We start from the raw sequence: 27,651 nt of genomic DNA on the forward strand, positions 1-27,651 counted from the left end.
ATTCTTGTTTACAGTCAAGATATATGTCTAGCCTATTATCAATTATTATTTTAGTTTAAATTATGTTGAGTTCCATTTAAATATATATGAAAGTAATTTTTATAAATTACAAAAGTAAAATTCAAAAGCATTAAATTAAATAAAAAAAATTTAAAAGTATTAAATTAAATAAAAAAATAATATAAGAATTATCAGTGAAGTAGATATTTTTTTCACTTATAATGAACTTAACAAATAAGGTCCATGATGAATTGAGTTTAGGCTAATGAGCATATAAAACCTATGTTTTTGGTGTATATTTATCTTTCTTGTTATTAGGGTTTGAGCCGGCTTTCATGAAGGAAGCATTTCTTGTTTCTATGCTTTCCTTTGTCTTTTGTTTCATGTCTTCGATGGATGCGATGAAGTGATAAAGTTTTTGGTTTGATATACAAATATTTGGTAATTACTTACATAATCACCATCTCAGGATTACATTTTAAAGAAAGAATATATGCAAACAGAAAATTAAGCTACACATGGAGATCAATTCGCAATATTGCACATGTCTACAGCAACTCTTATTGGTTGCAGTGGCATTAGCAGCATCAGCAGAAACACCCGGAGCTACAGCCCAAGCGATGCCCGGTTGCCCAGACCTCTGTGGAGGCTTAAGTATACCATTCCCCTTTGGGACAAAGGAAGGATGCTATCTGAACAAAGATTTCCTCATAACATGTAATGCCTCAAATAATTATGAAGCATTCCTCGGAGAAACCAATATACAAGTTCTCAACGTATCGGTGGAGGGCCAACTTCGTATATCTTCATCACCAGCATATGATTGTTACAATTCTTTTGGTAACGTCACCAAATCCATAACATCTGGCCTTACCTTGCCCAAATTTCCCCTTTCCTACACTGAGAACAAGTTCACCGCCGTGGGTTGTGACACCGACACGATCATTCAAGGCTGGCACGCACAAGATTATGCCACAGGGTGTATATCTTATTGTGGAGAATTTGGAGATGTGGTGAATGGGTCATGCATAGGAATGGGCTGCTGCCAGACCTTCATTCCGAAAGAAGTACTGGAATTTGATGTGAGTGTGTACAGTTTTTTTAATCATGCGTATGTATGGGACTTTAATCCCTGTAGCTTTGCCTTTGTGGTTGAGGCGAATGCATACAATTTCTCAACATTGGATTTAGTTGATTTACGAAATGAAACAAAATTTCCTGTGGTGCTTGATTGGGCTATTGGGAATGAAACATGCAATGATGCACGAAAGAATCAGGAAACTTATGCTTGTAAGGACAACAATAGCATATGCTATGATTCTGATAACGGTCCGGGCTACCGCTGCAACTGCTCTGAGGGTTACTGTGGGAATCCATACCTTGTTAATGGCTGCAAAGGTATATGTCTATCCTTCTGTTTTTCTTCCCCTCTCATCAGATTTAAGCCTCGAGACATGCATCCTGCTTACAATTACAATTAGAAAACATGCATTGCACCCTAGCTAGTAGCTACTGATCCAATGGCCTAGTACTAATCTTTTAATGATGGCTACTGATACATTTTAACTGTGTCAGATGTGAACGAATGTGAAATTCCAAACCTCAACAAGTGCACAAATATTTGTTGGAACACTGTGGGCAATTACACTTGTTCTTGCCCTAAGGGGTATCATGGGGACGGCAGAAGTGATGGAACCGGTTGCTCTTCTACTACGAAAACAAGCATTGGGGTCATTACTGGTAATTAGTATAGAGAAAATTTCAAAACATTACTGATTTTTTTTTTCTTGCGAATAATATAATATATGTTTTTTCTCATGCAGGTGCGAGCATCGGCCTTGTCGCTGCTTTTGTGGGTATTTCTTTTGTTATTTTGGGAGCCCAAAGAAGAAGTCAGACCAAGCTTAGAAAAGAATTTTTCAAGCAAAACGGAGGATTCTTGTTACAAAAATTACTCTCAAACAAAAATTCAACGGATGCAGCAAAAATATTTTCAGAAGAAGTACTAAAGAAGGCAACCAGTAACTTCAACAAAAGTATGGTCATTGGCCAAGGAGGTTATGGTGTTGTATACAAAGGAATATTATCAGATGGGAGGATAGTTGCCATCAAGAGGTCCAAGGCTATTGATAAAACCCAAATTGAGCAATTTGTAAATGAAGTGATTGTTCTTTCTCAAATCTATCACCCAAATGTTGTGAAGCTCTTGGGTTGTTGTTTAGAGACTTCGGTTCCATTACTAGTTTATGAATTTATAAGTAATGGCACCCTCTTCCACCATCTTCACGATGAAGGTTGCGTCCATACGTTACCATGGGAAACTCGGTTAAGGATGGCAGAGGAGACTGCAAGGGCTCTTGCTTATATGCACTCAATGCAAATCATTCACAGAGACGTGAAGTCTGCCAATATACTACTAGATGATAAGTTCACCTCCAAAGTATCTGATTTTGGTGTTTCAAGATTGGTTCCTTTTGATCAAGAGCAGATATCTACGTTGGTGCAGGGGACACTTGGATACATGGACCCTGAATACTTCCAATCAGGAATATTAACTGAAAAGAGTGATGTTTATAGTTTTGGAATTGTTTTTGCAGAGTTGCTCACTGGAAAAAAGGCAATTTGCTCTGAGTGTGCGGAGAAGAGTCTAGCCTTGTATTTCATCTCTTCATTAAGAGATGGTCGCCTGTTCGAAATTTTGGAGGATCGAGTAAAACAAGAGGGGAATGCTGAGCAACTTAAGAGAGTTGCAGAGCTCGCAAGGAGTTGCCTCAGATTAGAGGGAGCACAAAGACCCACAATGAAGGAAGTAGTGGAATATCTTGAGATACTAAGAAGCAACCGAGGATGAAGCTTCAACATAGTGTACTATATTTCTTCAACAGCATAGCCACAGGGCATTTCTTTTTTTCTTTTTTTTTTTTTATTATTCATTCTATCATTGTAGAAACTAGCCATGGGCTGGTCGAATTGGTTTGGCTGGCTTCATAGTTTGGATTAATTTCAGTTTGAAATGGTTTTATGCTCCTTTTGTTTATTGAAAATATTTTTCACATCTTTTTAGTGTTTGGAACATTTAAAAAAATTAATTAATAAAAAATATTTTTTTAATAAAAAATTAAATCACTTTTAAAGAAAATTACTTTTATTTTTAAAAGAATAAGCCATTTTTTATTTTTTAAATTTTGATAATCTTATTAAATTGTGAATATACTTATATATGTATTACATAAATACATATAATTAATTTAATACTACAATTAAATAGAAAAAAATATTTTATAGAAAAATATTTTTTAAAAATATTTTTCAGGTATAAAATATTTTTCATGAAATAAATAGAGTCTTAAATTAAAATAATTTCAATATTTTGATTTGAAATGGTTCAATATGATTTCAATTTAATTCGGTTATTATGAAATTATAATAAATTTTTAAAATTATTTATTTATTTTTTAATATAAAAATTAAAAAATTTAAATATAAACTCTATATAATTTTGAAAAAAAAAATTGAATTCTAATAAGTTCAAGAAGCAACTAAAATCAACCCCATACCCCAATTCTAGACTAATTTTTAAATTGAAATAGTTGACTTGATTCGGTCTCAAATTTGATAACTTATTCCAATCTAGTTCGCGGTTTGAATCCACCTTGACCGGGTCTATATCATTGGGAATATAACGTAAATATTATATTCTTTGCCAACGACACCTTGGAGCCAAGAGGCCGATCCTAGGTTCGATTAATTTACATATGGGTTGTACTTTTTTATTTATTTATGAGGTTTTTTTTTTCTTTATTTGCTTTACTCTGCATATAAATTAAAATCTTTTTTAAGTCGATTATATTATACCCGTTTCATTCATAACATTATTATTATTATCACCGTAAATACATTCTAATAGCTAATTATGATAAATTCATATAGAATCTACTATAATCGATAATTATATTATAATTATTATATATATAATAATTATATTTTAAAATTTTTATAAAAAATTATAAATTTCAAATAAGCCCATTAAAGAAATAACACTCATGCAAATTTTCTCTCTCTAAAAGGTTTAGAGAGAGAGTTTTCTCTTTATTTTTGTTTTTCACCTTAGGGCTTAGTCCCTCGCTTCTTGTCGGTGCGTGCGGCCTTCTTTGCCCCTCAAGGGCAAAGGATCCTCCTCTTCCTCCTCCACCCAAGCGTGGGTTTTCCCTTCCCCATTTTTAGGCGGCTTGCAGGTAAATTTTTTTTTTTTTTTTTTTTTTTTTGCATGTTAGAGCTTGTAACGAAGAGGGATCTTGAGATACCTGAGTAACATGATTCATCGGCTGTGTGTGTTATTGGTTTGTGATATTTTTGGAAACTTCTAAGTTAGCGTTGCTTCTTTGTTATGGTGTGGTGTGGATAATAGTCTTGTTTGGTGGTGGTGGCTTGCAACAATTTGGTAGGTTGGCTTGAAAGGTGCAAGTGGGACGCTAAAGAGTCCACTACTACTATTTCTCTGTTAGGTTTGGTATCAATGAAGTTTTCATGGTACTCTATAGTGAGAGTTTTTTGTGAATTGGAGTTGTGCTTCAAGCGGTGGTTTGGGGAAGGGGCAATCCGAGGATAGAAGTGCTGGCCGTCCAACCACGAACTGTGGCTATCCTCTTTGGCTATAAAAGAGAGAAATGCCATAAAGACTCTTTTTTTTTTTTTCCCTTTTATTTTCTTCTCCTATGGGTCTCTATTTTCTATGTGCCATGATCTTGAGTTTCAAATGATTATGTGTTGTTTAGCTTTATTGCTCTCATTTCTGTGAATGAACTGTCGATGATGAACTTTTGACGAAGTTGTGCTTTGGGTGGGAGGTGCTCATCATCATGCAGTTAGGGCTGAGCAGAATTCGGTTCAAATCGAAAAATCAAATCGAATCGAGTCAATTCTGTTCAATCGGTTCAGTTTTAAAATTCAATCGGTTCGGTTTTACATTATAAAAATTTCAGTTATTTCGGTTCGGTTCGATTTTGAAGAAAAAAAAATTGGTTAAATCGAACCAAACCGAACTGAATAGTAATTTATATAGTCAAATCAAACTAAATCGAACTGAATCGATTTTTGAATTGATTTATTTTTATGAAAAATTTATGAATTATATTTAATTATATATATATATATATTAATTGTTTAATTTCATTGATTAATGGTTATTAGGTTCAAATCAAAATTAAAATTAGACTAAATAACTTGAAAATCAAGTCTAAATTAAAAAATAAATAAAAAATCAAATCGATCGGTTTAAATCGTATCGAACCGAGCGATTCGATTCGATTCGATTTTTTATCTATTTCGGTTCGGTTTCTAAAATTTACGGTTTGATTTTTATAATTTAATTTGATTCGGTTCGGTTTGAACCGAATACTCACCCCTACATGCAGTGCCATTGCCTATTCTTTTTTCGAATTTGTGGGTTTAGGTGCAACCCACCTAAGCTAGGGTTTCTACTAGGCTTTGCTTGTGGGCTAGGATCGCTTGTTAGCTAGGCTAGTTTTATAGACCATGGACTTTTATTTGTTTTGACCTTTAGGCCTGTTTCGATGCTTGGCCTCGCCTCCATTCCAATGCGATTCATCCTATCATTTTGGATGCTTCTCTTAGGCTTGGCTACAGGTTTCAAAAACTGTAAACTTTCTTTTGTAAGGAGACAGAGCAATTAGGCTGACCATAGTCCATAGATTGGCGAAGAAGTACTATAAAGCTTTTTTTTTTAATTGAATTAAAGTTATATCATTTACATAAAAAATAAAATAAAAAAGCTCATCGAGCTTAAAATTAAAATTGTTATCACGAAAAAGATGGATGAGTGAATTATAGGTTAACTTGATTTCATCAATAGTTATTCTTTCTTAATAACTATATAGACTACCCACTCAGTGCACAGAAGAGTCCAGCATATTGCAATCTAATTAGGCCAAACGAGAGACACAGGCCACAGTGCATATTGGACCCTACTACTTTGAGAGGGGGCGCAATTTCCACCTGCTTCCAACTCTCCCTGTCACATAATAGCCTGCATAAAACATAAGATTATCTTTTGTCCGACAATCTTTCAACTTTCTTCCATAATTTAATGTCAAGCGATATAGCCCAATACTTTCCCTTTAGGTTACTTGTAACAACGTCCCATTTGGTCTTTTGCCTTAGTGGGATGTTGAGGGATTGTCATTCCCCATATAATATTTGTTAATTTTTACCTTTGTTGGCAAAGTAGTAAGCAAAAGTGTCAAAGATGCTTCTTTTAGACTCCTTTTAAATGTTCTAAACTTTTGTTTCTTGGTTAGGCTTCTAAGCTATCTGCAAATAATGAAAAGCCTCTATCCTCTTGTTTGCATGATTGTAAACTAAGAATAATAATACTTGATGCTCAAGTGGGTTCATTCAACCGTGCATAGACTTTTCTAGGGCTCGCTCGCCATTTTTTTTTATTAACAACACATGCTTTATGGATTTATTAAATTTGATTAATTAATCCAGAATTCGCATTTTATGGAAGCATGGACCCATGCATTTATGTTTACTGCAACATAAAATGCAATGTAGGAAATCATTAAGATCATTAAGCATGGATCCATCAATCTCATATATGTCAAAGGGCATGTATGCGAATTGATGATAATTAATGCATGTATATTTTATGTCGCATTTGTCACACCTGTCCTTGACTAAGGGTTTATTTCGCTTTGCTATTAGTCGGTATTGAGAAAAAATTAAAATTAAATTTAATAAATTTTAATTATAAGAACAGTCAAATAATAAAATGATTATTTTTTTAAATTTATTTTTCTATAATATTTAAAATGGTACTTTTTTTTAGCTTTTTAATTACAATGTTAAACAGACACTAATAAGACAGTGAAACATGACACGTGTCCTAATTAATCTAATAATAGTAAGTAATTTGTTGATCCGACAAGAAAAATTTCTTAGCAAATGATTAATTAAGATACAACTAACCAAAACTCTAATATTAATGAGTGGTCCCTTGTGAATATTTTAACCCCACAAAATTCCTTGCTGTGATTCTCTGTCAGACTACTATTAGAAAATTGAAACAACAATATGAGTTCCTTTTAACAGTTTAGTATTATCAAATGACACATTGTCTGCCATTGACACATCTTTCCTCAAACAAACAAGTTGGCACTCCTTATACTACTCAACATGTCTGCTGCCACAAACTCTCAAAAGCTGCAGTTTTCCAATGTTAATTCAAGATAGAGAGAGCTACCTCAAGGCATCTCCCTGCTCAGTTTTCAACATGTTAGTTTCTTGGAGGCAAAAGTACTTGCTCTTTACTCTTCTAGCTTTCTTTCTCCTCATCTTATCTTCAGAAGCTTCAAGATTGCCCAAGGGGTATTGGGAACAAATGTTACCCAGGAAACTACCTACTCCTTCCTCTTCTCCCTCTAAAGGCACCAATTCTGTCTCTGCATCATCTTCTCCAATGGTGAGAGCTAATACAGTCCTTCCTTCATCGGACGGAAAGGTATAGCTTTAGTTTGCAGTCTCAACAACTCTCTAACTGTAGATTGGTATATATGAATCTGCAAATTTTGAGCCCCAAGGAAAGCAGGCTGAATTTTGTAAATTAATTAATGATCGAGTCTTCTTGATGTTGTTTTTGTGTATGCTTTAAAGAGAAGCCAACTCTCTATTGATTCTCTCAAAACTTGGTCTGCGGATACATTGTAAAGATATAACTGAGTAGTTATATTCATCACGGGCCAGGAGGATGATTACCAAGGGATTGAGCTGAACCTGTATCTATTAATCGACAGGCACATACAGATCATGTTGATGGAGAAAAATAACCTCAGCTATGGTAATTTTGCAAGAAAATTCTTCCATGTAATATCACTTTTCCCCCTACAGAATAATTTTATCCAGGATTAACAGATGTAGTTTCTTATCAAGTTCGATCTGGCTTGTGATTTTTTGCATATCTATTTTCAGTTCTGATATCTCAAAGCCTGCCTCCGATATCATATGATTCTCATATGCTGTGGAAACAAACAAGAGAAATATGATCGCCTTTGTGCGCACCAATTCTGTTTTATTCATTTTATTTTCTTTTTTTGATGAATTAACTAAAAATAAATACTGAAATGTAGAGCTAATAAAAATTTAAGTCTAGTCAAATCATACCAACATTTTAAATGATTGGATTCAGGTAGGTCACCTTCAGAATAAACAGTAACTTAGGACATGGAGGTCTGGTTCTCTTGGGAATTATGTCCCAGGATCATCTGCTGTTGCTTCCTTGACTGCCTCAATATCTCAAGATCTTCCACTAATTCTTTCATTGTGGGTCTCTGTTCTCCCTCTAATCTCAAGCAATTCCTTGCGAGGTCTGCCACTTCCTGAACTTCCTCACTATTTCCCTCTGCTTTCAGTGGATGCTCCAAAATATCAAAAAGCCGCTTGTCTTTTAACGAAGAAATGAAGTACAAAGCTGCACTCTTCTCCTCACATTCAGAGCAATGTTAGCAACTCTACAAGAACTACTCCGAAACTATAAATATCACTCTTTTCTGTTAGTATTCCTGATTGAAAGTATTCAGGATCGATGTATCCAAGCATCCCCTGAGCCAATGTAGATATTTGCTCTTGATCAAAAGAAACCAATCTTGAAACCCCAAAATCAGATACTTTGGCAGTGAACTCGTCATCTAAAAGTATATTGGCAGACTTGATATCTCTGTGAATGATCTGCATTGAGTGCATATACGCAAGTGCTCCTGCAGTTTCCTCAGCCATCCTGAAGCGTGTTTCCCATGACAATGAGTGGATACAAGCAGCATCGTGAAGATGGTGGAAGAGGGTACCATTGCTGATGAAATCGTATACCAGCAATGGAACAGGGGTCTCTAAACAACAACCCAAAAGCTTCACTGCATTTGGATGATGGATTTGCGAAAGAATAATCACCTCATTGACAAATTGCTCAATTTGGGTCCGATCAATTGCCTTGGACTTCTTGATGGCTACGACCCTGTTGTCGGATAAAATTCCCTTGTACACCACACCGTACCCACCTTGGCCAATGACCATATTCTTATTAAAGTTATTGGTTGCCTTCTTTAATTCTCCTTCTGCAAATATTTTTGCTGCATCCGCTGAATGTTTGCTTTCGACAAGAAACCACCGTTTTGCTTGAAATACTCTTTTCTTTGCTTGATCAAGCTTTTTCTTTTGGACGCTGAGGTGGCTCAACCGCAAGTATATGGGTAGTTCAATTAGTATAGAAAAAGATATAGTTCCCACATAGAGTTTGTTTTCAATTGAATTTTTGATGTAAAATAAATTATGTTAAAATTGCATTTTAATCATACAAATAAAAGAAATTTGGGAATTTGAAGCATAAATTATGAAAATGCAAAACTAAATTCAAATAATTACTAATTTAATAATTCGCAAAATAAAAAAATTGATAATATTAATAATGAAAATTAATAAAACGAGATTAAATTAAACACTCAAAAATAAAATTCTATGCAATAATCGATAAAAGACGATTCTGGAGTTAAGGATTCATATTCAAGTCAATTTGGGATTTTCCTAGCTAACCCAATCTATGAAACTTATGGGTTTAAAAGGGATTAATTCTAAAATCTTTTGAAATCTCTTTCGAATGAGACAAAAAAGTGCCTTAATTAACTTAATCCTACTTTCGTGGAGTTAAAATCAACCAATACTCGTTAGGTTCTTTAATCGATCTATTAATCCCTCTTAATCCTTAGTCTATTTCTAGATCTAAGTTAATTAAATCCAATTTTTTGATTATCTATCACTCGATCTTCTCCTTTCGGTGCTTCAACCAAGAATTAAGAACATAATTTAATGAGACCCTCCATTAAGCATGTGAATAAGTACACAATAAATGGATTAAACCTCATAAATTTATTAAATTGTGATTAACCCAATTCAAATCCATAAAAATAACTCAAATATTACATCCCTAACTCCAGAATAAAAAAAAATTACTCACAATTCATGTTTAATACAAAAAATTCTAAGTAAAAGAGGAAATAAATAATGAAAAAAAAAATTAAAACTAAAGAAACCTGGTAGGAGAAATGTAAAAAATGGTAAAGAAGAGAAGAAACTGGATTCTGCTCCCAAAAATGGAAGTCCACTGCTGCTCTGTTTTTTTCTACCCCTTTCTCTGTCTTCCTCTCTTTCTTCTTATTCTCTCCCCTTGCCAAAATGAGATGAGGACACTATATATATATATATATATATATATATATATATATATATATATATTTACAAATAACCCTGAAATGGTGTGTTTGAGGAAGGGATTCACGTGTAAAAATTCTTCTGTCAGCTCATTATGAAGAATTGCACAAATTGTGCAAGTTTCCTATGCAGATTCTGAGCAAATTTGGTGCTTCCCGTGATTCTGCACAAGTTATGCAGGCTAGTTGTGCAGATTTTTCATACTTTGGAGTCTTCCGTGAAAGTGCATAAGCAGACTACATAAGGTATGCAGCTGGTTGTACAAGTTTCGGCAGATTTGTGTGCCCTTCCGTGATGTTGCATAACTGAGGCATGAGACTGCATAAGTTATGCGCCAAGTTATGCAAGTTTTCGTGAAGTTGCATAAGTAAGGAGTGAATCTGTATAAGTCATGCAGTAAGTTATGCAGGTTTCGGCAGCCTCACAATTTGCTTCTTCTCCCTGTGCAGAACTACACAAGTTGTGCAATAGGTTATGCAGACTTTGGCAATTTTGTATTCTTCAACTTTCAAGCTTTATTTTGATATTTTTAGCTCCAAGAATCACTAATCACTGACACAATTACTTTTTAGTCCCTCAAAAATACTATTTTTACCTATAAAATAAAGTAAATTACAAATTAACTCAAAAATTGATAATTATGAAAAATTATCTAAATAACTAATAAAATTAGCTAAAAGTGACTAACAAATAAATGAAATGGCTATAAAATTGAACCTAAATGTTTATGCAAAATATATGTATCAAATATCCCCAAACTCAAATCTTTACTTGTCCTCAAGCAAACTTTAAAATATAATGCAATTTTAGGGGTGCCTTGTCCAAAAAGCTATGAAAATCACCTATTAAAGTAATTTAACATACTTTTAGCCATACCAACAATCCATATACTCATCCTTCAAGATGCAAAGAATCTAATGCTTATCCAAGCTTTCACCGCTTAGCCATCAAGTCAATTATCATCTAAAATTTCCAAGGTAACCAATCAAAAGATAAAGTCATGCTCAAAAAGAATTCTAGAACAATCAATAGCCAAAGTGTCTCTATATAGAATGATGGAATTTAATGAATGAATGAATGAATTTCCAATCCCATAGGCAAACTCCCTACTCCTATCTCTATTAATGTAGCAAGTATTATCAAGAGATCAAAGGTCCTTTTAGGGATGTAATGGGGCTAAGGGGTTTAAAATGAGGCTAAGAAGAAAATGGTAAAAAGGATTCAAAGTATGAGAATATTTTCAATCTTGAAAACATAAGGTACACTTCTTATTTATTATTTTTTTTCTTTCTTTTCTCATTTTCTTACCCTTTCTTTTTTTAAAGAGGAGAGAAATACACAATAAAAGTTTTTAAGTGCTAGCATATTTTATAAAATGCATAGAATGAAGGGACACTTTGATACTTTAAATTTATATCTTGTATCTTCTCTTGATGATTGTTCCTAAAAATACCACCCTCAAACTCATTTTCTTTAATTACTTTGGGTGGATTTCCTTCAATTTGAATGACAATAATTAAAAGCACATATATACTAGCACTTTTGCATAAGATAGGCATCTCTTCTCTCTTTTATATTTTTTTCTCTTTTTTTTTTTTTAATTGTGTACCAAATATTATGCATACTTAATCTCATGAAAAGGGAGGTAGTGTTTGGTTTGACGGCCATGTAGCAATAAGGGTTTCAAGAAAAAATTAGGTGCAATGTAGGCTCAAAGAGGTTTGCAAGGGTTAATTTAAATTGGAAAAAAAGGCCAAAGGTTTAAAATGAGAAGGTTTAAGTCAAAGAATACTTGATCATCTCTCTTTTCAAATACAAGTTGGTATTTCACCTTGAAAGATTTAGAAAATTGTTCTAGGATTGGTGAGACATCATTTGACTACCTTTTATCCTATAGCTTCCTCTAAACACTTTCATCTCTAAATAACTAGTTGGGTGGCTTTTTGGCTAAGAAGATATAGGCAAAGGATAAACACTTCAAAACTTTGCACCTCTTAGGAAACTTTTAATCTACAAACCCAACCAAAGGTAAGCTAAATCACTCTTATAAGCAACTTCCCATAACTCAAAGGACTTGGCAAAAATTTTATTTCATAAATGCAAGATTCCTAAAAGAAATGAGCAATGCATTAACTAAATAAAACAAATCTATTTGTAATATCTATATGATATGATTCCTAGATAATGTGCAATGAATGTATATATGTGCAAAATAGTGTATGCAATATATTTACAATGTATATGTATGCAAAATGGAATGAAATGTTCTTGTACTAAGTGTGAAAAACTTTTGCAAAAATCAAAATTAAAGCATTAATGCACACCCCCAAACTCAAAATTGGACATTATCCTCAATATCAAAATAAATGCAAAGATTGGATGGAATGCAAGAAGTTGATGCATGAAAGTGCAACAAATTAATAAATCACAAGTAAGGGCTAAAATAAGCAAGTGTATAAAATAGACATGAAATATTCCACAGTGTTTAAATAGAAATAAAGCTTACTTGTGATGGCAATGATGTATAACATGTTGCGTAAAGGGAGAAGAATTTACCTTGAATGAAGAATTGGCAATTTGGAAACAATTAAGGTTGAAAAGTCCCTCAACAATGCTATTAAAGTGAATGGATTTCTTAAAAATGAGTTGTTGCATAAGTTAGTGCATGGGCTATGGAAAAACTATCATAAATAGTAAATTCTGCAGAAATTTTGTAGAAATGTGAATTGTGAACAGTGTTTTCTGCACAATTGGTAAGTAGCAGTAAAACTGCAAAGTTGTGCACCAAAATGTGCAGTTTTCAATAGAGTGAATAAAAGAGTATGAACAATGCTGCAACTAAAAAATGCATTCCAAAAATAGTTGTTGGTGTCTAAAACTTAATTGAAATGAAAAATATTAACTGCATGAACTTCATTAATACCAAAATTAATACAAAACATGAACAAATATACTATTTTTGCAAAATGAAAGCGCCAAATTCTGCTGTAAAGAGTAATTTCTATACAAAAATGCATATGAACAGTACCAATTTTTGTAAAACTGCTTTGTAAACAGTAAAATCTGCAGAATTTGCCTTATGAACAGTAAATTCTATAGAAATCTCAATTTCTATACTTAATAGGCAACATTAAAACACTAAAAACCATATCAAACGATGCCAACTCATTCTCATTCAAAGAATACACATTCTAAAGCCCAAAATTTAACCAAATTGGTATTTGCAAAAAGAAATATCCATCTCAAAAATCTGGATTCAAACCCAACACATTAAAATCAAATATACACACCAACTCAATTCTCAATTTCACAAATAAATGAATCATTCATCTTTTCAATCCAAACACACCCTCTCACATTAAATATCAATATCAAGAAAATAAATTGGTTATATCACCTCAACCATTTATCAAAATGAAAAGCAAGAGATGAACTCCTTTAAATGATACCCTTTTGCATAATTCAAGCCTTTGACAATAACTCTCATTCTTGCCAATTTGACAAAATATGCTACATAATAAGCACAAATCAAATTTAGGCCAAATCAATTATGCAACTTAATAAGCAAATATTAAAAGAACAGAAAACTCTCTTAATCTGCATTTTTTCATCTTCCATTTGACAAGCATCTGTGCAAAGCAAAACTGGACAATTGTAAAAAATTGAATCTAGGGGTGATTAAAAACTAAGCAAAACAAAGCAAATAAAACAAAATTAACCAAAACAGAACAAAAAGAACTTGGGGTGCCTCCCAAGAGTGCTAAGTTATGGTCTTTAGCTTGACCCCTTCAGATGTGCTAATAAAAAAGCAGCTTCCTTCCATAATAATTATCATATAACATGACATATGAATCTTCATATAAAGTGCCCTCAAGATTGGCAAAATTTGAAGCAAATTTGCATGTAGCACGAACAACACTTGGAGTGGAATCACATGCTTGTGTTGAAGAAAGCTTAAGCTCATGGAGGATACAAAATGGTGAAGGAGGTATCCATGAAAGAAAAGTGTCTCCCAGTGGTGTATGTTTAAGCACCATCATTGAGCTCAAGTTGATGTTTTTATCAATTTCCTCAACTACCAACTTCATTTCTGACTCATTTACATATAAGCCCTCTTCCATTGACCCTCCAAGGATAAAAGAGTTGTTTTCTTCAACTTTAAATTCTATTTCTTCTTCAAGTAACTTTTTTTCTTGTGGGAACTCTATTGGTAACTCATCTTCAAGGGATTTTTCTTTTTCTGATTGAGGCTCCACTTCTTCTGCAGATTCAAATTCCTATGAAGCTTTGTCATAACTAAACTCATTGTCCCCATATTGATTTTTTAGTTCCTCCTCACAAGGTCCATTCATCATCTTGATTGATAACTCGTTTTTCTTCATTGATATTTCAAGATCATCCAATTAAACTATCATTTCTTTAAGTTTCATTCGCTAATCTTCTTGAATCTTCAATAATTGGTTAAAGAAACTTTCAAATTTATCTTCTTCCTCTTCAAGTCCCACTCTCTTCTCTTCTTCAAACTCAAATGGTTGGTATGAAATATTAGATTGGTAGTGTTATGGAGGATATTGGTGACTCCAACCTTGCAATGAAGAGTCCCAATGCTAATGGTAATCAAAATCCGCCATGTCATTCAATAAGTGAATGACATCCTCATGACCTCTTTGAAGAACATGATCACCAGTTGCCCAAGCTCCATAATCTACCCAATTTCTTATTGCTTCATCCAAACCATTGTAGAAACAAAGAATTAGATACTGATTTGAAAGGTTGTGGTTGGAAAATCTCTCTACCATATCATTGAATGTAGCGGTCGAGCTCTAACCACTAGAGGAATTGTCCGCTTTGGCCGTAAGCCTCACAGTTGTATCCCATAGGTGGAATGGAGAACTTCCCAGGAGGTCACTCATCCTAGGATTTCTCTCAAGCGAGCACGCTTAATCCTGGAGTTCTTCCAACTCTCCAGGCCATTCCACTAAAAGGCGCCTCTAGTGATTAGTTCCCCCATCTTATATATCATTACTTTTAAACCTAAGACCATCTTTGTGCTTTGCCGATGTGGAATTTGCCTAAGGGACCTTTCTCCCCCCCTTTCGGGACTCAGCGTCCTCGCTGAGGTTTGCCCCACCATCGCTCAAGAGGACACGCGAGCAGCTCTGATACTAATTGTAACGATCGGGCTCCAACCACTAGAGGAATTGTCCGCTTTGGCCATAAGCCTCATGGTTTTGTCCCATAGGTGGAATGGAGAACTTCCCAGGAGGTCACCCATCCTAGGATTTCTCTCAAGCGAGCACGCTTAACCCTGGAGTTCTTCCAACTCTCCAGGCCATTCCACCAAAAGGCGCCTCTAGTGATTAGTTTTCCCATCTTATACATCGGCAAAGCACGGAGATGGTATTGGGTTCAAAAAGTAATGATATATAAGATGGGGGAACTAATCACTAGAGGCGCCTTTTGGTGGAATGGCCTGGAGAGTTGGAAGAACTCCAGGGTTAAGCGTGCTCGCTTGAGAGAAATCCTAGGATGGGTGACCTCCTGGGAAGTTCTCCATTCCACCTATGGGACAAAACCGTGAGGCTTACGGCCAAAGCGGACAATTCCTCTAGTGGTTGGAGCCCGATCGTTACAATTGGTATCAAAGCCGCTCGCGTGTCCTCTTGAGCGATGGTGGGCAAACCTCAGCGAGGACACTGAGTCCCCAAAGGGGAGGAGAAAGGTCCCTTAAGCAAATCCCACATCGGTAAGCACGGAGATGGTCTTGGGTTCAAAAAGTAATGATATATAAGATGGGGGAACTAATCACTAAAGGCGCCTTTTAGTGGAATAACCTGGAGAGTTGGAAGAACTCCAGGGTTAAGCGTGCTCGCTTGAGAGAAATCCTAGGATGGGTGACCTCCTGGGAAGTTCTCCATTCTACCTATGGGACAAAACCGTGAGGCTTACCGCCAAAGCGGACAATTCCTCTAGTGGTTAGAGCCCGACCGTTACAATAGTTTCTCTGTCGAAAAATAATTGATATTAAAAGATAATAACTTGAAAATGATTAAAGGAATAAAGTAAGATAAGATAGGGTGCTCCGGCACCGAATGTAGCACGCCTTGCTCGGCTACACTGTAGTCGGGTGAGGGGTGTCACATTGAATCTTCCCCAAGCAGCATAAAAGGGCTCCAAGTGCAGTTTAGCAAAACTTGTGAAGACTTGTACATGAAACATTTCAATTAACCTCACAAGATAAGCAAACGAAAACAAAATTAGAAATATAAAAGAAAAATTCAAAAAGCAAAACACAAAGTAAAGTAATAATAAAGAAAATTAAATAGAAAATGTTCAAATTAACTAAACAACCAAATCATCTAATATCAAACAACAAAATGAAAACAACCAAAAACACAAAGTGAAAAGATAATATATAAAACTAAAAGTCTAAAATAACTAAAACAATAAAAAATTCAATTTTAAACAAACAACTCTCCCGTAACAGCGCCAAAAACTTGATGTGGCCCAACCGCAAGTGCACGGGTCGTTCAAGTAGTATAGAAAAAAAATATCATTCCCAAAGAGAGTTGTGTTTTCAATTGAATTTTTTATGTAAAATAAACTATGTTAAAATTATATTTTAATCAAACAAATAAAAGAAATTTGGGAATTTGAAGCATAAGGTATGAAAATGCAAAATTAAATTCGAACAATGACTAATTTAATAATTCGCAAAATAAAAAAATTATAATATTAATAATGAAAATTAATAAAATGAGATTAAACTAAACATTCAAAAGTAAAATTCCAAGCAATAATTGATAAAAGACGATTCTGGAGTTAAGGGTTCATATTCAAGTCAATTTGGGATTTTCCTAGCTAGCCCAATCTATGAAACTTATGGATTTAAAGGAGACAAATTCTAAAATCCTTTGAAATCTCTTTCGAGTGAGACAAAGAGTGCCTTAATTAACTTAATCCTACTTTCGTGGAGTTAAAATCAATCAAGACCCATTAGGTTCTTTCATCGATCTATTAATCCCTCTTAATCCTTAGTCTATTTCTAGATCTAAGCTAATTAAGTCCAATTTCTTGATTATCTATTACTTGGTCTTCTCCTTTCGGTGCTTCAACCAAGGATTAAGAACATAACTTAATGGGGCTCTCCATTAAATATGTGAATAAGCACACAATAAATGGCTTAAACCTCATAAATTTATTAAATTGGGATTAACCCAATTTAAATCCATAAAAATAACTCAAATATTATATCTCCAACTCCAGAATAAAAAAAAAAAACTACTCACAATCCATGTTTAACACAAGAAATTCTAAGTAAAAGAGGAAATAAATAATGAAAAAAAAAAACTAAAACTAAAGAAACCCGGTAGGAGAAATGTAGAAAATGGTGAAGAAGAGAAGAAGAAGCTAGATTCTGTTCCCAAAAATAGAAGTCCACTGCTGCTTTATTTTTTTCTGCCCCTTTCTCTATTTTCCTCTCTTTCTTCTTATTCTCTCCCCTTGCCAAAATGAGATGAGGGCACTATATATATATATATATATATATATTTTTTTTTTTTTTTTTGACAAATAACCCTGAAATGGTGTGTTTGAAGAGGGGATTCACGTGTAAAAATTCTTCTGCCAACTCATTATGAAGAATTGCACAAGCTGTGTAAGCTTCCTATGCAGATTCTGAGCAAATTTGGTGCTTTTCGTGATTCTGCACAAGTTATGCAGGCTAGTTGTACAAATTTTTCATGCTTTGGAGTCTTTTGTGAAAGTGCATAAGCAGACTACATAAGCTATGCAACTGGTTGTGCAAGTTTCGACAGGTTTTGGTGCCCTTCCGTGATGTTGCATAAGTGAGGCGTGAGATTGCATAAGTTATGCGGCAAGTTATGCAGGTTTCCGTGAAGCTGCATAAGCAATGAGTGAATCTGCATAAGTCATGTAGTAAGTTATGCAGGTTTCGGCAGGCTCATAATTTGCTTCTTCTCTCTGTGCAGAACTGCAAAAGTTATGCAATAGGTTATGCAGACTTTGGCAATTTTGCATTCTTCAACTTTAAAGCTTTATTTTGATATTTTTTGCTCCAAGAATCACTCCTCACTAGCACAATTACTTTTTAGTCCCTCAAAAATACCATTTTTACCTACAAAACAAAATAAATTACAAATTAACCCAAAAATTGATAATTATGAAAAATTATCTAAATAACTAATAAAATTAGTTAAAAGTGACTAACAAATAAATGAAATGGCCATGAAATTTATCCTAAATGACTATGCAAAATGTACGTATCAGACGCCCAAAATAATTAAAGGAATCGCCAGGAATAGAATTGCAAGGCTGGTATTGGCAACTACATAGTACAAACATAAGGATTAGGAGACGAGGTTAAAATTAAGTCTTCGCCGCACATCATATATACAGGAAATTCTTGCCTACATCGATCTATGCTATACTCAAGACACATTATATATGATGGAACACACATGTAAAAATAGGTGGACTAGATCCAGGTAAAATGCAAGATTTCATTTTTTTTCCCTTGTTACTACGTTGAAATGCTTCCATATTACCGGCAATTAATAATTTGTAAATCTGTATACAAGATGTGGAGAATATAGTGGAGTTGGAGAATAGATGTTAGAAGTTTTACCAATAATGGCTACAGTGTGGTTCGTTGTCGTATTATTATTAGGAGAGCAACCACGTCCATCTTTTCTGCCGTACCCATGGTAATCATTTGGGCAATAACAAGTATAATTGCCCATAATGTTTTCACAATTATTTGTGCACAGATTCAGGCTTGGAATTTCACAATTGTTCACATCTGACAAACAATTAAAAACGAATACCACTCCATCGTTACTAAATAAACAAACAATGCATGCCACCAGGCCATAGAGAGGAGAAAGAGTTACCTTTACATCCATCAGCAAGATAAGGGTTCCCCCAATAACCTTCAGAGCAACTGCAGCGGTAGCCAGGGACATTATCAAAATCCTGGCATAGGCTATTATTGTCCTTACAAGCGTAGGTTTCTGGTTTTTTTCAGAGCATCATTACACGTCTCATTTCCAATTGCCCAATCAAGCACACCACAGGACAATTCGCATTCCAAAGATCAGCAAAATCCTTTGTTGAGAAGTTGTATGCATTTTCCTCAACCACAAAGGTATAGCTACAGGGATTAAACTTCCACACGTGTTCATGATTGAAAAGGCTTATAATAGAAACATAAAAATCCAATGCTTCTCTTGGAATGGAGCTTTGGCAGCAGCCCCTGCCTAAGCATGATCCATTGATCAAATCTTCAAATTGCTCACAATAGGAAATGCACCCAGTGACAAAACCCTTCGGTCGCGAGCCTTGAATATATGAGAAGGTATCACAACCAATGGCAATTAACTTGTTCTGGGTGTAGGAAATGCGGAATTTAGGCACACGAAGGCTGGATTCTGCATTTTCTGTTGTATTTACCAAATTCGTCATAACAATCATATGCTGCCGATGTAAAGACTCGCAGTTGGCCTTCCACTGATATGTTAAGGACTTGTATTCCTGTATTTCCTAGAAAAGCTGCATTTGAAGCATTACATGTTGTCAGGAAAACTTAATTAAGGTAGCATCCCTTCTCCGTCCCAAATGGAAATGGGATACTCAAATCACTACAGTGATCTGGGCAGCCGGGTATGGCTTGGGCTGTACTTGCTGTTATTGCTGCTGATATCACAGCAAGCAACAAGAATTGCTTACACATCCCGCACGAGTCCTCCATTAATTACTACTATTTAATCTATCCCTCTACACTTTTTTGCTCCCAAAATAATGATTGTACGTTAATGTTGTTAGCTAATATTTTATAGCAGAAAGTTAACTATTTCATTGTATTCATCGAATAAAAGACAACAGAATGAGAACAGGAAAGGCTGCTACTTCGTGAACCAGGGAAGTCCACCTTGGATACACAGAGGCTTGTTTTATCGCATAAGGTTGGCTATTAAAGACGCCAGAATGAAGACGGGAAAGACTACTTTCATGAACCAGGAAGCCCGCCTTTGAGAAAGAAAGAGGCTTGAAAATAAGTGATGTGCTATTGGGAGTTGCTGACAACATTCTCTCTGTTAGTTAACCCTATCCATTTGCACTAATGTCAGGCAGCAATATGGATTACAATCGATTATATCTAGGTGACAAATTCTTCTGCATGAATCTAAAAGGTTCCAACCCAATTCCTTTGTCCATTAATCTTACCCCATTGAACGCTTCATTATCCGCTCACTAAGGGGGGTTTTTTTTTCAATAAAATGGGATATTTTTTCTTAAATTTTTAGGGTCCATTTGATTATGAAAATAAATTTGTTAGCATATTCTCATATTGGCATGAAAATATCAGTCACTGAATGTAATAAACAGCACATTTATCCAATAGTTGAAATCTCTTGCATACGTTTTTGCTTGCATACAAATATCATTTTACTTCTTCAATGTGTTTCATCCAGATGAACCTAATCACCAGTAACAAAACAATTTAAGAATCTCAAGTAAAGAACTGTCTAGAGAAATTTTAAGGATCTTCATATTGTTAACTTAGGCAACCCCTTTTTAAGACCCACAGCCTAGGGTAACTTAAAAACTTTAAATTTCAATCAATCAAAGGTGCACTTGATTTTCAATCATATTCATGAAAATGAAATAACTAAATTCAAAGCTGAACATTATAGTAAAGAGAGACATGAAGATATTAGGACAGTAACATTATATAAGTGCTGTATAAAATAATCAACTATATAATTTTACAATTGCATAACCAAAAAAAAAAAAAAAGAACGGTAAAATCTTGACCAATACTATTACTAAGGTTAAAATCAAATGCTTAAGAGAGGTATAGATTACATTCTAACCTCAGCATTAAGACAAAAACTGGAACACTCTGTTCAAATAATAGCAGACTTTATCAATTCTGACTCAGTGGGACGCCAGTTTGTCTTGCGAACACAAAGCAGTCCTTCACTATCTTTAGAGTAAATCATTCGAATTTCCCAGTTCATAGACTTAGCCATACTCTCAATCTCACCTATGATTTCAACATGGTCGCGCACAATCAGCTTTCCTTCTGGCCTCAAGATCCTATCCACTTCTGCCATTACTGGAACTAAGTTACACCTGTTACCAGGAAATCAGGTAGCAGCAAGTCAGAGGAATTACTGGGGATCTCTTTCTTGAGAATGAAACACTAATAACCACAATATAAGATGATCAAACCTCTTCTTGAGACTGGAGAATAGATGATCAGCATGGAGAAGATCGTAGGTTCTAGGATAAGTATTGAACGATTCACACCAATCATGATACATCCCAAATAAACCACGCTCATAGATTATTGGAAGTGTGTCTGGAGAATCAATTGGTACAACATTCATAACCCAAACTTTCAAGTCCTTGAGCGCCGCAGCAAACCTAAAAATAATTACCAAATGCATAAGAAAAACATTGACATATGGCTATTTGCTTCTCACGTACTAGAAGCTATCACTAAAATAACATTAAAGCACTATAGGACAATCCTTCTCATTTAACTGTCACGAAATACATGCCAGCCCATTGTCCCAGTAGAAACCATAAGTTTTTTCGATAGGTAGAAACCACAAGTTATGTCAGAGGAAGTATCATCCCATTTATCTGTGCTCCCCATCGGAATGAAAAATCACACACACACAAATAGACTCACACAAGCCTTATGGTTCAATTTTACAGGATCATCCATAAACACAAAAAGAACTATCAAAAAGCAGATTCTCCACTTAATAGATAGAAGCATACAACAAAAATAATGAAGTTTTAGCTTGCTCTGAGAAAGGAAACTAGGTCCACTCTAGATAGTAAGCTAATAGCTTTATAACTATAAAAGAAGAATAATAAAAATTGTTAAATTGCTTACCCTCCATATACAGCTCTCATGTCCATGATATTTCTCACAGAAGACCAGTCAATTCCCATCCCATTCAAATATGACTGGGACACAACATTTTTCCAGTGCTTGTAGTCAGCAGCAAAATCCTCTGGAGCAGCTTTACCATAAACTCCAACTTGAGAGTTCAGCCAGTAAGGAGGTTTCTCTAATCTTTGTGGCCATTTCTCAGGCCATTGATACCCACGCTCTGATGCATCAACAGGCACTTTATGCATGCATGCCTCAAGTGGCACATTCCTGAAGTAAAACTCCCATAATGATTTCCAAGGAGATTGTATTAAGAAATCATGAAAATTCTAGCATTTCTACATTGTAGAGAAGTCCAAATTAACAACATAGAAATTTAATTTTGAAGTACACGTCATAACCATGCTTTAACAACTCCAGTGCTCTGTTATCTTTTCTCCCCACTACCAGAACAATCATAAATACTTGTATTTGTTCTCATAATGATGTTTCAATTTCTAAAATGCAGATATAAAAAAACTTGCGAAAGCAAAATTTGCTTCTAGAATTTCAAAATTGTCAGTCAAGTCCACCTCCCAATGAATAGTGCAAAAGAGAATTTTTTTACTAACTTTAAGCAAATTGTTCAAATTACTTGTAATAATCAATACCACCAATAAAAAAAATAACAAACAAATGCAAATAGCATCAATTAAGCATGCCAGAAAATGGACAAATGTAAATTACCAAAATATTTAACTCTATTTGTTTGCCAAAAATTAAAGCAAATGACTATTAGTATTTCCTTGAAAAGACAAAAATAGTAATTTAGAAAGATCCCTTCTTCTCAGAACTTCATTATTTATTGTTTCCAGTACATTTCCCTTATTTTATCATTGATATATATATAAACTGTGATCCCCACATAGATAGACAACAGTCCTGTGTGAAAGTGAATATAATAAAAATTCAGACATATTCATCATGTCAACTAATTTAGATTCTTTCCATTATATATTTTATTTGAGTTGTTCATCATTTTTCTGACCAGGCTCACGCCAACCAAAAAAAAATTATCAAGTCCATGGAATGAAGAAAAAGTACCAAGCTGCATTTGGATCATCAGATTCTTTGCACAGTGGCGGCTCATTTTGGGTTCTCTTATTATAACATTCATTGGATGTTGGCTTTCTAAATATTGCTGCACCAACACCATTTAGTTTGTCCTTTTTAATCACCATGAGATCCCAGCACATTGACTTTGTGAGTTGAGACATTGCTGCAACAATTACCACCAGAAAATGAAAAATACACCACATTAAGAACAATCCAAAGATGCATCCCTCTTGGAAGGATTATAAATACAGACAGAAACTTCTACCTTTCCAAATGCCAACATCTTCTGGAAGTTTTTGATAAACAGGAGTGGCAGACCAGACAAAGTAACCACCAGGTCGCAACACACGATTGAGCTCTAAAAGAAATTTACCTCCTGAAAGATAACTCAAATTTATCTCAAAACTAGAAAAGAGAATACACTGAAATGTTTATTCAACCATAATAGATGTAAACATTACCTTCAATATGCCAAGGGACCCTACAGCGTGCACAGTGGACGATATCAAAAACAGAACTGGGAAATGGTAGTCTCTTAGTGCCCATAACAGCCAACATGGCAGGGATTCCCCGCTCAAGTGCAAACTGCACTTGGGCTTCATGCTCATCCTTGGGTGCAAACGACATTGCAAGAACATCTCTTTCAAAAAGATAACCTCCAAAGCTTGCCACCCCACACCCAACATCCAATATCACACGGCTTCTTTTTCCCCAAGCAATATCAGGAAGAGACTGCATGTTGACACAAATATCTATTACATGTATATCCTTTTGTTTGTATTAACAACTCTAGTCAAAATGTCAAATTCTTAACAAATATTTTCTTAAGATGTTAAGAATATGAAGAATACATATACAAGATCAACTGAAGGTGTTGGCAAAGAAACAATATTTTTTCATGCACAAAATGCTCCCTTGTTCTCCACAAAAATTTACATACAATATATACACACGCAAGTAATATATATAATTAAGGCATGACATTAGAAAAAAGGTTTTCAATTTTATGAAAGAGAGAAAAAAAATTATTAGTTGTTTCTTTAGGCTATAGAATCCACAACACTAGCAAAGTCTGTAGAATTGCTAGTTGTTTGCACAAGGCAATGGAAGGAGCCAAGAATACAGAAAGAAAATGGTAAAAACTCACTTCCTCTATGAAATCAATGTAATGAAGAGCACCATGCTTAAACTGAGTTCCACCACCAGGAAAAGTAAGATATTCACCAGTAACCTTAACCCAATTCTGGTGCCCCTTAACCACTGCAAGCTTGGTATGGGGAACATTATAGTACCATATCTGCATCATGAACCAATAATCATTTCAACCAAAGTGAACCAGCAGCTTTGCATTGACCAAGTGGATAAGTGTTTACCTTTTCCCTGCTTTTAGGCCACTTAACTGAACGTCTATATCCCTCAGGTATAGGAACCAGACATGTGGGAGCTTCTTCAGGGCAATGCCTCTCACGATGTTCATAATGCTTTGTGCTTGGAAGCCTTCTGATAATTTGCCAATTGTCAAGGCAAGGAATGTAGTCTGGACCAGCAGTGGCATTACAGAGCTTCCAGGTATGAGCAAATCGGTCCTCAGAAATTGTAGATTGTTGTGATTGCTTTTCATTCTGTGACTCTACCGCTTGAGTCGACCAAGCACCATTTTGAGCATCAGTTTCATTTAAAATTTCAGACTGGGAACCAGTAGGGAAAACCTCATCTGAAGCCTGGTTTTTTTCTTGACTTTCCACATTGTTCTCACTAGCACTTTGCTCCACCTGACTACCATCTTTTTCTTCCCGCCTATTTTCATCTAAACTGTCTCCCATGTCTAAATTCATGCCCCCCTCATCAGACTCAGATTTATTTTCACCAGAGGCCTCCTCTGATTCTGTTTGCTCACTTTTCTTCATTTCACCACCTTCAGCTTGCGTCTGTCTAGTTTCTCCATCTCCTGTGTTTTCACCTCCATCATTTTCAGCCTCCTCTTTTGGCCCCTCTTGAGACTCAGTCTTCCCGTCCTGGTTTTCTTCCTTATTCTTGGACTCAATCTTCATATCAGTGCCTTCTGTCTCAACCTTCTCTTCCTTCTTACCCTCAACTATAATCCCAGTCTCTAATGCGTTCTCACTTTGATCATCCTGAGTATCAGATTTGTTTTCACTTTGAGAATAAATGGTATTGCCATCTTTTTTCATTGCATCTTCTGGTAAATCGCCTGAACTGTCTTCAAATTGCTTAGAATTACTTTCAATGCCCGTTCCTTTGACCTCATTTACAGTCTCTTGGGAGGATAAGTTTGAATCATGAACTGGAACAACAGAAGATGACATTAACATCCAAACTCCAACTAAACAAAAGGCAACAAACACAACCACAACGATTGTTGAACAGTAGCCTGATGACTTCCTCCCATCAACACGGGAGTACTTCCCCATGGCCATGCCTCTTTCGATAAAGATGCCCTTAGTTATATATGCCTGGAAGGAAAAAAATAACAAGAATCAGCGAAAGAACAAACTTCCAACAACTTAACTTCTATGAGCTTGTAAGTCCGGCACACAAAAACCAAAGTCCAAATCACAAAAAGATCAGAACTTTCAGAGAAAATCAACAAGTGCAGACTTCAACAGCAACCCCCAAATTTGTAATAAAGAGCATGATTCCAGCATATTGTGCTAAGAACTTCAAAATGTTCAAAAGGTTCATTGAAATGATTAAAAAAATCTCCTTTTTAAGTGCTGGATTAAAGAAAGAGAACCAGATCCAATAACGTAAATAACCAACAATTATGTATAAAAATCATCGTTTTTTTACCACAGAAGGAAAGTTATTACCCTCTCCACAGAAACAAACAATAACTTTGAAACATTGAATTTAAAGAAACAGAAAAAGGAAACAATCCCAACCACCAAACACTAGTTTAAGGCAAAGTTAACGCAAATAACCAAAATTATCAATCACAAACGCATGATCAGAGCTCAATCAAGAACATGAAATCAAACATTAGCTTGCAAAAGAAGACCCACAAAACAAAAAGTAAAGAAATAGCTAACTCACGAGAAATGCAGCAACTTGCAATTAAAATCCTCATTTCCATGCAATAACAACATATGAAACTAAAGTGGAGATTGCGAAACTTCGTCAAACTAAAAAAATGAGAAATGAAGCGTACCCTTTTTAGCCAAAGACTTGCTAAATTCGGATCTGAGTGAAGAAAGAAAGCAAAAGAGACCCTCGCCTTTTACTCTCCTTGTTCTCCTTCCAGAGCAAGGGATAAAGAAAGAAGAGTGATCGTTGGCGGAATCGTGCTAAGCATTGAGGTTTTTATGGCAAAGTTTTTCTTTTTTTATTAAAAAAAAAAAAAAAAGATATTATTATAACAGCTATAAAGTGCGAGTGAAAATAGTCCAAAGAGTGAGAGAAAGAACAGCCAACGGGGAATTCTGGAAAGCAATGAAACCAGTTGGATGATAACCGAGTGAAAAGAAAAGTCAATATTTGGTTCAAAATGTAATTTGGTATTTTCCCAATGGAGGGTTTGGTAATTTTTTATTTTCTAATTGATACCTACCACCAAATCAGCGAAAGTGCAACTGAACCAATTATGCCGTGGAAAAGGACCAAATTCCACGTATTTATTCCAACAAATAAATTTAAGAAAAAAATCTTTGAAACATCACAAAATAATTTCAATCAATGAGTTTTATTAATAATATTAGAATAATTTTTAAAATTATAAAATATTGAATTTTAATTAAAATTAATTATAAAAAATAATTTTATAAAGTAATATGATCCGCAGGCAGTTTACATTGGTTTGGAGTTGATTTGAGTTAAATTTAAAGTCAAATCAGGTCAATGATTTTAGTTCGCGAATCGATTTAATATTGGAATATAAAAAGACAGATTTTGGTTTCCTTATGGATAGCTTCAAACTGAAATCATTTTGAACCGAAATTGATCTAAACCGTAAGAAGAACCGACAGTTTCAGCCTGAAAACCTGCCATGGCCAGCTCTAGCTTAGTGTGAATGGAAGGACTTATGGCAGCCCATTGGAAGACCGACAAACGGCATGGATTGTATCTAAATGTGACGGTGATGTACCACTTTGCCAAATTTGTACCGACACTTCATCTTTATTTTTTTTCCTCTTATTTTTTTAAAAGACCCACTTAAGTGGAGAACACGGGCAATGGGCAGTGGCGGAGCTAAAACTTAAACTTAGGGAGGTCCAATTAGGTTGATTAATAAATCATCTTGTTTCAATGGTAATTTAAGAGATTTATTAATTAATTAATGATAATAATTTTATGTAATGATAAAATTTTTTTATAATTATAAAATAAAA

The 27,651-nt window shown here is 34.8% G+C and overlaps 2 protein-coding genes and 1 pseudogene across 2 annotated transcripts; 1 reads left to right on the forward strand and 2 right to left on the reverse strand.

Moving 5' to 3' along the window:
- Positions 1-518: 518 nt before the first annotated feature.
- On the forward strand, positions 519-2,851 carry LOC110632379 (wall-associated receptor kinase 2-like). The gene is made up of 3 exons (XM_021780595.2): positions 519-1,398; positions 1,576-1,740; positions 1,824-2,851. The coding sequence occupies exons 1-3, from the start codon at positions 519-521 to the stop codon at positions 2,849-2,851; spliced, it is 2,073 nt and encodes a 690-aa protein (XP_021636287.2).
- Positions 2,852-8,234: 5,383 nt separating this feature from the next.
- LOC110632357 (wall-associated receptor kinase 2-like) lies at positions 8,235-19,761 on the reverse strand (annotated as a pseudogene).
- Positions 19,762-21,013: 1,252 nt separating this feature from the next.
- LOC110632364 (probable methyltransferase PMT24) lies at positions 21,014-26,745 on the reverse strand. The gene is made up of 9 exons (XM_021780567.2): positions 26,475-26,745; positions 24,679-25,779; positions 24,453-24,602; positions 23,767-24,037; positions 23,571-23,681; positions 23,294-23,468; positions 22,211-22,480; positions 21,535-21,729; positions 21,014-21,435 (listed from the first exon to the last, which is right to left on the reverse strand). The coding sequence occupies exons 2-9, from the start codon at positions 25,741-25,743 to the stop codon at positions 21,207-21,209; spliced, it is 2,466 nt and encodes an 821-aa protein (XP_021636259.2). The 5' UTR covers positions 25,744-25,779; positions 26,475-26,745; the 3' UTR covers positions 21,014-21,206.
- Between the last annotated feature and the right edge of the window lie 906 nt (positions 26,746-27,651).

Source organism: Hevea brasiliensis, chromosome 16 (assembly GCF_030052815.1).
Source record: "Hevea brasiliensis isolate MT/VB/25A 57/8 chromosome 16, ASM3005281v1, whole genome shotgun sequence".
Taxonomy (NCBI): domain Eukaryota; kingdom Viridiplantae; phylum Streptophyta; class Magnoliopsida; order Malpighiales; family Euphorbiaceae; genus Hevea; species Hevea brasiliensis.